The sequence below is a fragment of the Neovison vison genome, chromosome 13 (genome assembly GCF_020171115.1).
Source record: "Neovison vison isolate M4711 chromosome 13, ASM_NN_V1, whole genome shotgun sequence".
In the NCBI taxonomy this organism is placed as follows: domain Eukaryota; kingdom Metazoa; phylum Chordata; class Mammalia; order Carnivora; family Mustelidae; genus Neogale; species Neogale vison.
The window spans coordinates 145,422,565-145,435,580 of NC_058103.1; the positions used below are offsets into that span (position 1 = coordinate 145,422,565).

The following is a 13,016-nucleotide window of genomic DNA, read 5'->3' on the forward strand; positions in this document are numbered from 1 at the left end:
AAGCCAGGACGGAAGCTGCTCTAGGAACTATGAGAAACTTCTTTACCCAAAGAGGGTAGAACTAAAAGCCTTAGAAGTCCAGGCGTCCCTCACAATCCCCGCCGGTTGGGTTCCAGACCATTGCAACAATGAGCAAATGGCAGTAAAGTGAGTCAAATGAATGTTTTGGTTCCCGGTGCAGACAGAAGCCGTGTTTACACTACATCATCGTCTATTGAGCAAGCAACAGAATAACATCTAAGAAAACAATGTACATACCTAAATTTAAAAAAAAAAATACCTTATGGCTAAAAAATGCTAACCATCATCTGAGTTTTCCATGAGTCATCGTTGCTGAGCCCAGATCACCAAAACACAGATAATAACACATATAATCACGATAAAGTTTGGAATATTCTGAGAATTACCAAAATGGGACACAGAGACAAAACGTGGACAGATGCCACTGGAAAAAAAAGGCACCGACAGATTTGTCTGACGTTACAGTTGGCGCCAACCTTCAATTTGCAGCAAACAGACGGTAAAATGAGGTGTGCCTGTCTCGGTTGTATTCCATGGTCCTGTGGCCACCTCATTACACCGGGCAGTAATGGGAGACTCCGAGGTGGACCAGTGTTGCCAAACAGGAAGAATGGAAAGCAGAGATGGGACCTAAGTCCCAGGCCACAGGCCTGAGGTTCTCCCCATTAGCTGGGACCCTGGTAACTGGAAGTGTGGGCCACAGAGCAGGAGCCTCTAGAAGCTTCTTAGAAATGCTGACTCTTGGGATGCCTAGGTGGCTTGATGGGTTAAAGCCTCTACTTTTGGCTCAGATCATGATCTCAGGGTCCTGGGATTGAGCCCTGCATCAGGCTCTCTGCTCAGTGGGGAGCCTGCTTCTCCTTTTCTCTCTGCCTGCCTCTCTGCCTACTTGTGATCTCTGTCTGTCAAATAAATAAATAAAATCTTAAAAAAAAAAAAAAAAGAAAGAAAGAAAGAAAAAGAAATGCTGACTCTCAGTCCTTTTCCAGACGGTTCAGTCAGAATCTGCATTTTTATGGGATCCCCAGCCTTGCCCAGGGTTTATCTGTACCTGAAAGCCTGAGAAGCAATGGCCATATTATCATCCCTCCTTTTCCTACAAGTCCCAGGCAATGGTTCTGGAACTTCAGTGAGCCTTAGAATCCCCTAGAGAGATGGCTTGTCCCCCACTTCACCCCAGGTTTGACTCAGTGGGTGTGGGGGTGAATCCCCAGCATCTGGAGGTTCAACGAGCTCCCGAGGGGTCAGATGGGCTGGTCTGCAGATCACACACAGACCGGGCAGCTAGGGGAACCTATGTGTGAGCATCGCGGATGGGGGGCACCACCGCTTTTCACCTTGACCGCACCACTGAAGTCACCCAAGGAGTCAAAAAAAAAAAAAAAAAGGCAGGCCTGTGCCTGGCGGTTCACCTCCAGATTCTGCTTTAATGGGTCTGGGGTGCAGCCTGGGCTAAGGGCTTTATGTTGCTTCAATACATAATTGGACTGTGCAGCTACGATTGAAAACCACTGATCTCAGTGACCTCGTTGAAAACCTGGTTTTCCTACTTACCAGCCACTGACCTTGGGCAATTCCCCCCAGTCTGAGCAGCTTTCTGGCCTTTACAATGGGAAGAATTGCTACCTGTGAAGACTATCGTAAGACCTATTAGACACCCGACACACAGTGAATACTCAGTATGTGTTCCCTGCCTCCCGTTCTCTTTCCCTGCTATGATTAGAAGTGACAGATCAGCTAGTATTCTCGTCTTTACCCCAAATCCCAGCCTCGATGGAAAAAGGAAGCATAGAAACAGGTTTTCGTCAAGACCATTCAGGGAAGCATCAAGTCCTAGGGCCTCTACTCACGGAGCAAAGCTGGCCCCAAGGAACTGCACCCCAGCTCCGTGCTCAGGAGAGCCCCACGCTTGGGGCATTAAGCTCTACCATGGTTGTCTTGAAATTCTAATACTTTTTGAACACCTTGCACGGGGTCCCACCAATTAGGGAGCCACATCTTGGGGTCGTGGTTGGGGGGAGCCAGAAAGGCTGGTAGAAGGATGCCAGCAAATCCCTCTCTGGCTGGTGAAAGCAGGATTAGTAGAAGAGCAATAAAGGGACTTGTACCTGAGTGACCTGGCGAAGCTCTCTCTACGCAAAATGTACTAGGGTATTGTGGAAGGGAGAAAAAGCGCATCATGAACCCTCAGTGTGAAAGACCCAGGAAGAGTCCGACCTGAAGTCCTTCCTCCTTTCCTCCGGAAGCTGGGGGCTGGAGCAGGCAGCAGACACACCTGGAGGCTGAGCCACAGCTGGGTGATCCTGCAGCGCCCCCTCTCCATCAACCCGTCCTGCTCAGCACCCACGATGGATGCGCAGCACGGACAGAGGGGTGAGAAGGAGCTGTGGCTAGGAATTTGCAGCGGCTGGCTGGATTGTTAGTGTTCTCAATGGGTGGCTTTTTTCCACTTGTCCGAAGGCGTGTTTCCCGATGAACTGCTCTTTTGCCCTCGTTGCTTTGTGCCTGCGGTCTGGAAGGCTCCGCTTGTGGGCATCCCAAAGCTTTCCACAGTTCACGGGAGAACAGGCTGCATGAACACAGGGTTCGGGCACTGCAGCCATGGGGAAGCTTCTCATTCGCTCTAGCCCACGGCCACGCTTCCTCTGGGCAACGGGAAGCAGGATGTTACAGGAGAAGATGCAGAGATGGTAAGAACATGCCATGAGGAGATGAGGGCCGCTGCCGGAGCGGCTTCTGCAATTTGACTTTTCAGGGGCAAACCACGTTGGGCAAGGCACACTGGGAGCAAGCCCAGGCTGGCAGGTCCCACCCCTCGCAGTTTCCATCCTGGTGCCGTGATCCAGGAGGATATCTGGGTCAGCGAGGAAGTATGTCCCCAGAACCTTAGACGGATAATGAAATACTGAGAGTTTGTGAATTTTTTGAGCATAAAAATTAGTACAGACTTGATTTTATTCCCAGTTTTAAAGATCTCTTTTGCTAACTCATATCCAGATATAGCTTCCTTACGTGAGAAGCTGCTGGGAGGGCCGGCACTTGTCCACCAGTCTGCTCACACCTACAGGAGTGTGTAAGGCATCTGACCGTCAACGGTCACGTGTGTCATCCCCGGACAAAAGGTGGAGAACTTCTGCCCCGCAGTATCAAAGAATGCTAACCCTGTGGGATCCCGCTCGAACAGCCGGCATTAGTAAGAACCGTATTTTGTTGCCAGAATCAAGTGAGTCAGAGAGGCAATCACTTTGACTGTGGAGCCAAACACACTGGCCATCCTTGGCCCCACGGAATGGGACCCTGGGGCCTGCCAAAAACAGCCAGCTCACAGGTAACCGTAGAGGACAAACGTTTTGTAGCAGAATCTATTTCCAGTGTCTTTCTTTGAAACAAGACTCTGCTCTGGAGAACAGCTCGTTTCCTGGAGTGCTGAGAAAGGAATGGAGGAGCAGCCTAGCTCGAAGACGACCAATGGTGACAGTGCAAGGGCTTCTAGAAACTTCCACTGCACACCTGCAAAGCCCTGACAAAGACGGGGCAGCAAAGGCATACTAGAAAAACACACATCGCCTTCCAGCCGTCTGCTCAGAGCTCTCTGGGCACCGCATTCTAGAATTCAGTCACCAAGTGCGGCGAGACTTCATCCACAGCCAGAAACTCGCAATAAAGTCCAAGCAGAGGAAGGGAAGCAGAAGGCTCCTGGCTTCAGTTCCTTCACGTCCTGCCTGTGGATTGGCCGCACACCCAGCCTATTTAACTAGGACTTGAACAAATGCTGGGACTGTTCGTGGGGGTAGGAGGGTCTGTCGAGGAGCCCAAAAGGAGAGAAAGGGCATGAAACGTTTGTTCGGAGGCTACAAGGGCGTAGGCTAATGATATAGGAAACGAACCCAAAAGCAACTCTCATGGTTATGTTCAAAGAGTCACTGTCCACCAGGAGTCCTTCGCCAGGAACCCCTAGCAGAGGCCACTGCAAGGGTCAGAGGTACCTTCCTCCTTCAAATAACCTCAATTCAGAGGAGAGAATGGGAAAAGAAGAAAGAAAAACAAGCAAGAAGGAAGAATGGACGTATTTGAGGGAGTCAGGAAACCCAGCTGCTTCACCGCGTTTCACTTCTGCCTTGCGCAGCTCTTGGCTTCCGACTCGGTTACCGAGAGATCAGGTAAGTCTGTTTCTCGGGGCAAAGGAGCTGTCCCGGCAACGGCGTCTACAGTGCCCTCATCGAGGCGCCAGATCACCTCCCAATCGCCTCAGAAGTCTGCTTTCTCCACACCACTCTCCTTGCCTCCAACTCCTGCAGCACACTCACAGCGGGGGACGCCCCCTCCCTCTACCCCCCTGCACCCCCTCCCCCGCCAAGGAAGAAAGGATGCCTCCTTAGAGGTTAGAACACCAAACCTGAGGAGTCCAGGGTCCCTCCCAGTGCCATCTCCATTCCAGCCAGAAGAAACCGTTCTTGATCTGATGCTCCAAGGTTAGGAGGGAGCCCAGAAAGGATTCCTTCCCAAGTCCAACCATTCCCTTTTACCAACAGGTTAACCAGAGGGAGAACAAGGCCATTCCGTACGAGCAGCAGCAGCCCCCCCCCACCCCGACATGTTTTGGCAGGAGCCAGCCCCTCCAAATCAAGACTCTGGCAGGATTCTACCATCCACTCAGAGGACCGTTCCCATCTGTTTATGGAAAGAATGTTAATAACCCCCAATCATAATCAAATAGGCAACCACTTTACTTTAAGTACCTATTAACGGACGCTAATTCACAATGGAACAGTCCTGGAGTGCCTGTCCACAGGCCCATCAGAGGCACCGGCACGTGTCCGACCATCAGGATAAAAAGCCAGCGAGGGCTGCCGAAGCGCTCAACGTACTACCAGAAGCCCTCACGGTAGGTCTTGACCACGTCCTCCCCAGCCTTCCGGCTTCCGCTGCCCTGCAGTGCAGTCCCCGCCGTGTCCAGAAAGAAATGAAGGACATATCCTCAGCCAGGGAAGCAGCACCCACCCCTGCTCAGCTCCCCTTTTCCCTTCCTGCATCCCCACAAACCAGGTGAGAGCCCCAGCTTGAAATAAGTAGATTAAGAAGCAGCACCACTTAAAGCCCCTTTCGAGGCGCACAGCACCGAAGGACAAAGCATGGGAAGAACCAGCTTCATCTCTGGGCCCTCCCCGGCTCTCTGCACACAGCACATCCCGGTGAAGCAGGGCCAGTGCTACCCTAGCCCACTGTGCGCGGGGACGTGTTACTGCACTTCTCTGGTCTGTTCCCTTCTCTGTACAATGGGGACAAGCGCCTAAGAAGCCTGAGGTCTGCTTCAGCTCCAAGAAGCCATCATTCTGTCTCTTCCGTGGGAGAAGAGGAAGCCAAGAAGCATGAAGGACACCATCACCACATCCCTGATCTGGAAATATGTAGAGATACTGAGGTCGTCATAAGGTCAGAGGCCAAAGAACATCCGCTCTTTTTACAGGTTGCGAAAACCCACGCGAAGGCTTCTTCCTCTATTAAATAACTACAGTAAGGGTTATGAAAACTATGGGACATGTTTTATTATTTAAAGACACTCTTGCATCATTGACCTGGCTATTTTTATTTTTTAAAGATTGTATTTATTTATTTATTTGACAGAGATCACAAGCAGGCAGAGAGGCGGGGGAGGGGGAAGCAGGCTCCCCACTGAGCAGAGAGCCTGATGCAGGACTGGATCCCAGGACCCTGGAATCATGACCTGAGCCAAAGGCAGAGGCTTTAACCCACTGAGCCACCCAGGCGCCCAACCTGGCTACTTTTCTGAAGATGGCAGGTACACCGGGGCTGCTCACTGTGAGACAACCAAGGTCAAGGCATAAGGCGGTTCGCTGGCCTTGGAAGGGGGCTGAAGCTGTAAGTGGGGAGTCCTAACCTGGCCTCACCGGACCAAGAATCCAAAGCACGACGCCTCTTCTCACCACGGCTTCTTCAGCAGGACACACAGCTGCCACAAAGCCCCAACCAGATCCCTGCCATGGTCTTCCGATGGCCGACAGAAACATATCTTGTGAGGGAGAGCTTGGTGCAAACTCTGAACCACATCCCATCCCGGCCCCAGGGCCCATAGGCACAACATCCTTAGCTGTCAAAAACACTGAACCGTCTGGGGCGCCTGGGTGCCTCCGTCGGTTTCAACGGCGGTTTCATCATGCCTTTTGCTCAGGTCATGATGGAAGGTGGGAGGGGGTGGGGAGGCCCTGGGATAGAACCCTGCATCTGGCTCCATGCTCAAGGGGAGCCTACTTCTCCCTCTCCTTCTGCCCCTCTTCCACTCTCTCTTTCCCAAACAAATAAACACAATCTTTAAAAATATAAAATAAAATAAAATAATAAAACGCTGAAATGTCCCTGTATTTCTGTCCCTCCCAGTGGACGGCTCCTGCCCTGCACACATTCCGGGCTCAACCTGCCTCGTTGATCTCTCCCTCCACCCAGCAATTCAAGAGATAGTGTCCCACACAGCCGGGAGCCTCCAGGTCCCAGCTCCTGCAGGCTTCTGTTCTGAAAGTCAGTTACCACAGGAAACCAAATGATCCCCCGCTGCTCTAAGTAAGACCCTGGGCTTCAGCCACAGCCCCAGGAAACCCTACTGCCCTGGCTCGGCGCCATTTCAAAACATTTGTGGATCCAAGAGACCTGCTCCCCTGCTAGTGTGACCGCTCCTAGGGCCACCTTGATCAACAAGATGGCAGGGGACAGAAGGACAGAGATGTTCAAGATGGTACTTTTTCTATCTGTTTCTGTAAGATCTCGTTAATATCTTCACCTCCCAAAAACTAAGTGTCTGGTAGAACGCCTGTGCACACCAACATGGGGAGACCTCTGACACCCGACAGGTAAATAAACAAGATGCAGAAGGAAACTAAGAGTGTGAACACGTGCGTCAGTTAAACACAGAGGTGTGCATTGTGTAAATGTGCACGTACCCACGTACACATGAATGCACACATATGCAGGTGCCGATTTTCTCGTAGACCGGACATACGCTGTCCACACGTATCGCACACTGCGTGCGACCACTCTTGGGGGAGCTGCGGGCTTTAATCACACTGGTTAAAACCGGTATGGCACACGTTCTCTTGTCCAAATAAAATATATTAATAAGATCAATATAGAAGATATATACACTAATGATTGTTGTCTAGAGGTCTAGGAAAGCAATCTGTGACCTGTAAAGAACAAACATATGTATACATATACACAGAAGTACAAAAATGGGGGCGCCTGGGGGGCTCAGTCAGTTAAGCATCTGCCTTTGGCTCAGGTCATGATCCTGGGGTCCTGGAATGGAGCTCCAAGCCCTTAGATGGGCTCCCTGCTCAGCAGGGTGTCTGCTTCGCCTTCTCCTTCTGCCCCTCCCCTCCACTTGTGCGCAATCCAAATAGATAAACGGAAAATTTATTTTTTTAAATGGCAAATATTTTTTTAAAATTTTTTTAATGTTTAAAAATGACCTGGTTACCAGACCTGGTCCCTAGCATCGCCGTGGGGTGGAGGGAGCCCACAGGGCGTGAGTCTGGCTGGGAGAGAGCCAAGCGGGGAGGGCAGGTGTGCAGAGACGACAGAGAAAGAGAGGAAGAGATCAAGGAGAGAGACATAAACAGTGAACTGAGGGACACACACGAAGCCCAGGCTGGTGGCCGTCTCTGGGAATGGGGGAGACAAAGCATTTTTTGTTTTATCAGCAATGTTTCATCTCTTTACTCGAGGACTAAAACATCAGACTCAGACATAAAACCAAAATTGTAAGAGCTGCTTATGCTAAGCGATGTATTTGCCACACTAACCTTTGTGTTTTTGTCTTTACCTTATTTCTCGGAAGGAAGCGAAGTGCATACCAGCAATCCCTCCTCATGCACACACTGCGTTCCGGGCCCTGGGGTGGGGACGCTGTATATTACATATGCGGCCCCCCATCAACCCCACTCTCCGTCCCACGGCCCAGACCCCTTCCATTGCCAAAGTAGCCCTTACTGGCCTGTTACTGATTCACAAGCTGGGCTTTTTTTTTCTTTTTTTTTTTTATGATTATAAATGCAGTCATCCATCTTAAGTTCAACGAGCATTTGTCAAACACCGTGCGAAGTTTCAGACACACCGGACAGAGTGATCTGTGGTTTCTGTCAAGTTGTTCCTGGCCTGGCAGGACAGTCAGATGATGGATGTGCAAAGGAAGGACAAGGCACTGGGGTTAGTGCAGAATCCAGGCATCCCGACGAAGCACGGCGTGTGACAGAGGTGGGCGTGCGCGAGTCCTGGGAGGGCAGCCCTTCGTAGAAGGACAGTGAAAGGAGCCGGGCGAGGCTTACACATGAAGAAAAGAAGGGGAGAACTACAGCCGTGGGGCCCCCTTTTATATGCCAGGTCCACACACGTCTCAACGCTCAGAGCCAACCCACGGCGGCAGGGGAGGCTGCCAGGGGCGGCGTAACTTAGCTAAAAGCAAGGAGCAATTAAGTGGCACGGCAGAGCCTGACCCAGATCTGAACGTTCAAAGCTGAGGACGGGCGGGTTCGGAAGAGGTCGAGGTTCACCGGAGTCAGAGTCGGGGGGCTGCTGGTACCCACACCTTCACTCTCTCCTGCACCGGGATGTCTCTTGCAACAAAGGATCGGGGTGGGCGCAGCCTGGGGCACGTGCTTACTCATCCTGGGCAGAGACAGGCAGCTTCAGCCTCAACAAGGTCAGCCTTAGACCCATCTCCACATCCAGCCTCCAAGTACAGCCTCTCTCCTTCCGGCTGCTGGGCTCCCCAGGAGGGGACACTTCCCTTCCACCTGGTGGGCCATGCTCTCTGGGGCCATCCAGGGCCAAGGAGGCAGCTCAGCTCTGGGAGAGGGGAGCAGGGGCTGGGAGAGGCTCTGAGCACAGCTGAAGGGAAGGCACCACCCTGGCTCCTGCCTAATCCATCCGACATGGGGACACACTGTTCCAGAAACCGGATGACAATTAATAGGAAAAATCTGCTCTCACAGCGCTGCCAAGCATGTCACAGGGTCTCAGCTGGTGGCGCTGCCTCCTCGGCGGGGAGCAGAAATGCCCCATTCTCCCCTTTGGCCGACACGCTCATGTTTTCTCAGGTGGAAGGAGAGAACAGCTATGGTCAGAGGCTTCCTCCCGTGGTCCGAAAACTTTGCCCAAGCAATAAGGCCAGTCCTCAAAGCCACGGCCCCAGGGATTAGGCTAAGACTGAAGGCTTGGGGCTCACCCAGCGGGGTTCATCTTCGAAGTCCGTGGAGCCCTATTTGGCTTCAGGGAATACTGGCAGATAAAACATCTCCCATCAAGGTGCCTCACGGTGGTCTGATCTTGTTTAAGTCGTGGGGCTTTGGGCCAAACTTCTATCGCCTCTCTAGAATTTGCCTGCACAAGTATTTCTCTTGGTCCAATTACTTCATAGGATTCACGAAAACCTGGCTTGCCTTGCTCTGACTTGTTCAGCTTAAGCAAGAACAGAAAGAGGGTATAGAGGTAGGTAGCCTTGGAGAAGCCAGGCAGACTGCCCACTTGTTTTCTGCCCTTCTACCCTTCCACAGGGATCTCTTGCTGAATGCCAGTGTTCTAAACTTTTAGGGGAGTCACAGAATATTTTGAGACTATAACACAAGGAGTGGACTAGCTCCTTTCCAAACCATCCCTCACCCCTCCGCCACGTACACCCAAACATTTGCATAAGTCCAGGGGACCAGCGTCCCTGTGGATCTCATTCATTTGCCTCCGTCGGTCCCAAGGTCAGGACTCTCCCCACAGATCCCAGTTCATGTGCAAAAGCTGTAGAAACTCATCTTTCTGGATCCCATACTCTCAACCCTGGATTCCAGTTCAGCAACCTGACCGTTTGCTGAACCTTTCCTCATCCTTCCCTACCCACCTCCCATCGAACATTAGCCAAAAATGGAAACCCCAGTGGGGAGCAGGTCTTTAAATTCCAGTTTCTGTTTGAGAACCAGTACCCAGCCTCCCGGAAGCCATCTGGACAGATCCATCCCTGAGACCAGGCAGATGGGTGCTAATTCACCGTGTTAACCCCTTTGGTGCCACTCCCCCAACCCGAGCCCTGGTGGGAAGCCGCGTCCCGCAGCCTTCCCCTGCCAGAAGGGGGCTGAAGACTCGGGATTGTGGAAGCTGGCCAGCAATTTTAGCAATCATGTTGCTCTTGGCATCTGCTCTGGGACCCTGTGTAGAGCTACGTGCTGAAATGCCATCATGTGGGCAATGTCCCAGCACCGGGGTCCGCCACCCGACATCTAGCTAGCTGATACCTCCGCAGCATAACTCCAAGGGAGGGGGCAGGCAAGAGTGAAACCAAGACATTCACACAAGGAGTCCTTTTTCTCAGCAACTCCCTTCACAAACTACCCTCCTTCAACAAGCAGCCCTGCTCTATGCTGCTTCCCGTTCTCAGGGCAAAGCCAGGCGGACCACAGTCTGGGCCCCATGGACACCAACATTGCCTCTAACCCATCACCACCAGCAGTGAGGGGCAGACAGGATTCTCCACCAGGACGCCTTCAGCCCACCAGCGGAGGCCTTCTTGGGGAGCAAAGGGAGACTAAAACAGCCTCTTTTGATCAAAAGGAACACGATTCTACCCGCCCCTCCCCCCGCCAGGAGACCATTGCAAGGGAAAATCCCACCTTACCCTTCATTCCAAATTTGGACCGCCGACCGTACTTGTTGATCATGATGAAGAGAACCACCAACAGGACGCAGGCAAAAGCAGCAAGTCCCACGGCGATGGACACCTGGGGGGGGGGGGTGGCGAGAGCAGGCAGGTAAGAACAGTCACCGAGAACCAGCGGGCCAGGGAAAGTCACACGTGCCCAAACGGATGTCATCCCATCGGGGAAGCCGCGCTTCGACCCGCACCACTGAGTCAGTTCCTCGGCAGAAGTAACTCATGAGACCTTGAGCACATTACAGGAGAAGTAATTCCCCAGCTGGACGAGAGAACGTCCCGTGGTTCAGCCTCTCATCTGCGGGCCATCCGTCACAAGCAACGCAAGGGCAGGCCTAAGATGTCTCTGTCTACTGTTTGTTGTTTCCATTAGCAAAAAGCCCTCTGCACCTTCCCATGGGTAATCTTTACAGAATACCTTCCAGAAGGTTCTGGAGATCTGGACTCTTTTAAAAAAAACAAACAAAACAAAAAACCACCTTTGCTCTCCTCCTCAGGGACATCTCTGGCTCTGAGAGTCAGGCAGGGGAGGGTCCGGGGAGGGACTGGAAAAACCCACCCAAGGGGTTGCTCTGAGCAATTCTGACTCTTGTGAAAGGTTTGTGTGGTTAGTATTGCCCTCAAATCAGGCAAAGCCAGGCTCCTAGCAGAGTGGGGGTTTTCAAACGGTTTTCTGCCGAACCCTAGGGCTTGGAGCGGATCCTCAAAGAGTTCCTCAAATAATGACTTATTCTCATCAAACAAGGAAGGTTTCAACCACCTGAAAGGGGGTCATTCAGAGCAGTTTTTTCCTGCCGCATATGCTGGGGTTCCAAGTAAGATAAAATTCCGGAAAGTTAGCTCCAAAAACGAAGTCAGTAAACACCAATCCCCTTGATCTGGGAGTGACTTACCCCAAAAGTGTCTTCCTCCGGTTTGTGGGTCACCGTGATGGGTGTGGGGCTCACGTCGTAGACTGAAAACCAACCAGACCAGGAGGGTGGTTAGCTTACCAGCCATAAGAGGATCAGCCACAGTCCCCACCTGACTCCCAGGCCCCCCACAAGAGTTCCTACTCGGGCTTTGCAGAGGTCCCTGGAGACCAGGTCAAGGGCAGGCTCCACGAGGAATAAAGGACCCTCACTGCCACCCACCTACCTCCATTCCAGAGTAAAGAATGTCACCTGGGCATCCTAGGCCATGAACTACTAGGTACAGAAGAGGAGAAAAAAATAGTTTGGGATCCAGGCCAGGGTGCGGATTGGGCACATTTTGTTGGTGACAACAGATGGTGTTGACATTCGGCTACCCTCTGCCAGGGACCCTCCTTTCCCTGTCCCTGGCTCTCCCATGCCCTTCCTTTCTCCCTCTTTACTCCTCAGTGAGACCAGGAGACCCACGGCCCCAGGAACAACTCACTGTCCACTCCCCTACCACGGAGTTCAAAACACAGTGGCCACCCCAGATAAGCAGCAAGTCCATCTGCCCCGGAAACACCACCTTTCCCAGCAAGGCTGGGATGGGAAGCCAGTCTGTCCTCCGTCTCTGATCATCTCCTGGGCAGGAAACAGCCCCAATTCAGAAGTCTTTAGAGGGACATTCTGGGAGATGACAAGTCCTCTCAGATCAAGGACAAATGAAGGAACCACAGATAATCTGCACATCCATGCCCACCAGCAAGGGGTGTCCTCAACAGGACTGTCCGCCACCTCAGGCCACACATAGGGCAGAAACAACAGTGCTGCTGCCCTTAGTCTCCCATGGGGAGAAAAGGGAAAGCCATAAATACAGATTTCCCCGCCGTCCATGAGCAAAACACCAAATTGTGGGGGAGGGGGTGTCTGGTCCTAGCCCCAGATTGCTTTTAAATTGAGCCTCAATAGTTCTACTTTAGGGGCGCCTGGGTGGCTCAGTCAGTTAAGAGTCCGACTCTTGATCCCAGCTCAGGTCCTGATCTCAGGGTTGTGAGTTCAAGCCCCGCATTGGGCTCCACACTGAACATGGAGCCTACTTAAAAAACAAAATAATTCCACTTGAGGACACACAAGCCTATCAGGAGACCTTGTAAATTACTCACAAGGTGAGTCCCAGCCAGATTCTGGGCCCCTCAGAGCAAGTAAGAAACATGGGTTTAGGGGCCCCCCTTCTCTCCACAAGGACACATGAGATGATCACCAGGTAGAACCTGGGCATGTGAAACCCCATGTCCTTCCTCACACCACCCCTTCTCATCCAGGCAGGGAGACCCAGCACTTGCTCAGACCTTAGGGAACTCTGTGGGGGAAACTGAGGCATGGAGACCAAGAGATGT

The 13,016-nt window shown here is 52.1% G+C and overlaps 1 protein-coding gene across 1 annotated transcript in view; it reads right to left on the bottom strand.

Annotated features, from left to right (window-relative positions):
* LOC122893040 (NT-3 growth factor receptor-like) overlaps window positions 1-13,016 on the bottom strand; it is a 271,355-nt gene that overhangs the window by 129,804 nt on the left and 128,535 nt on the right. Inside the window, exons 11-12 of the mRNA XM_044229813.1 lie at window positions 11,620-11,681; window positions 10,691-10,793 (exon numbers count right to left, since the gene is read on the bottom strand). Coding sequence (XP_044085748.1) covers window positions 10,691-10,793; window positions 11,620-11,681 — 165 coding nt within the window. The remainder of the gene's footprint in view (window positions 1-10,690; window positions 10,794-11,619; window positions 11,682-13,016) is intronic.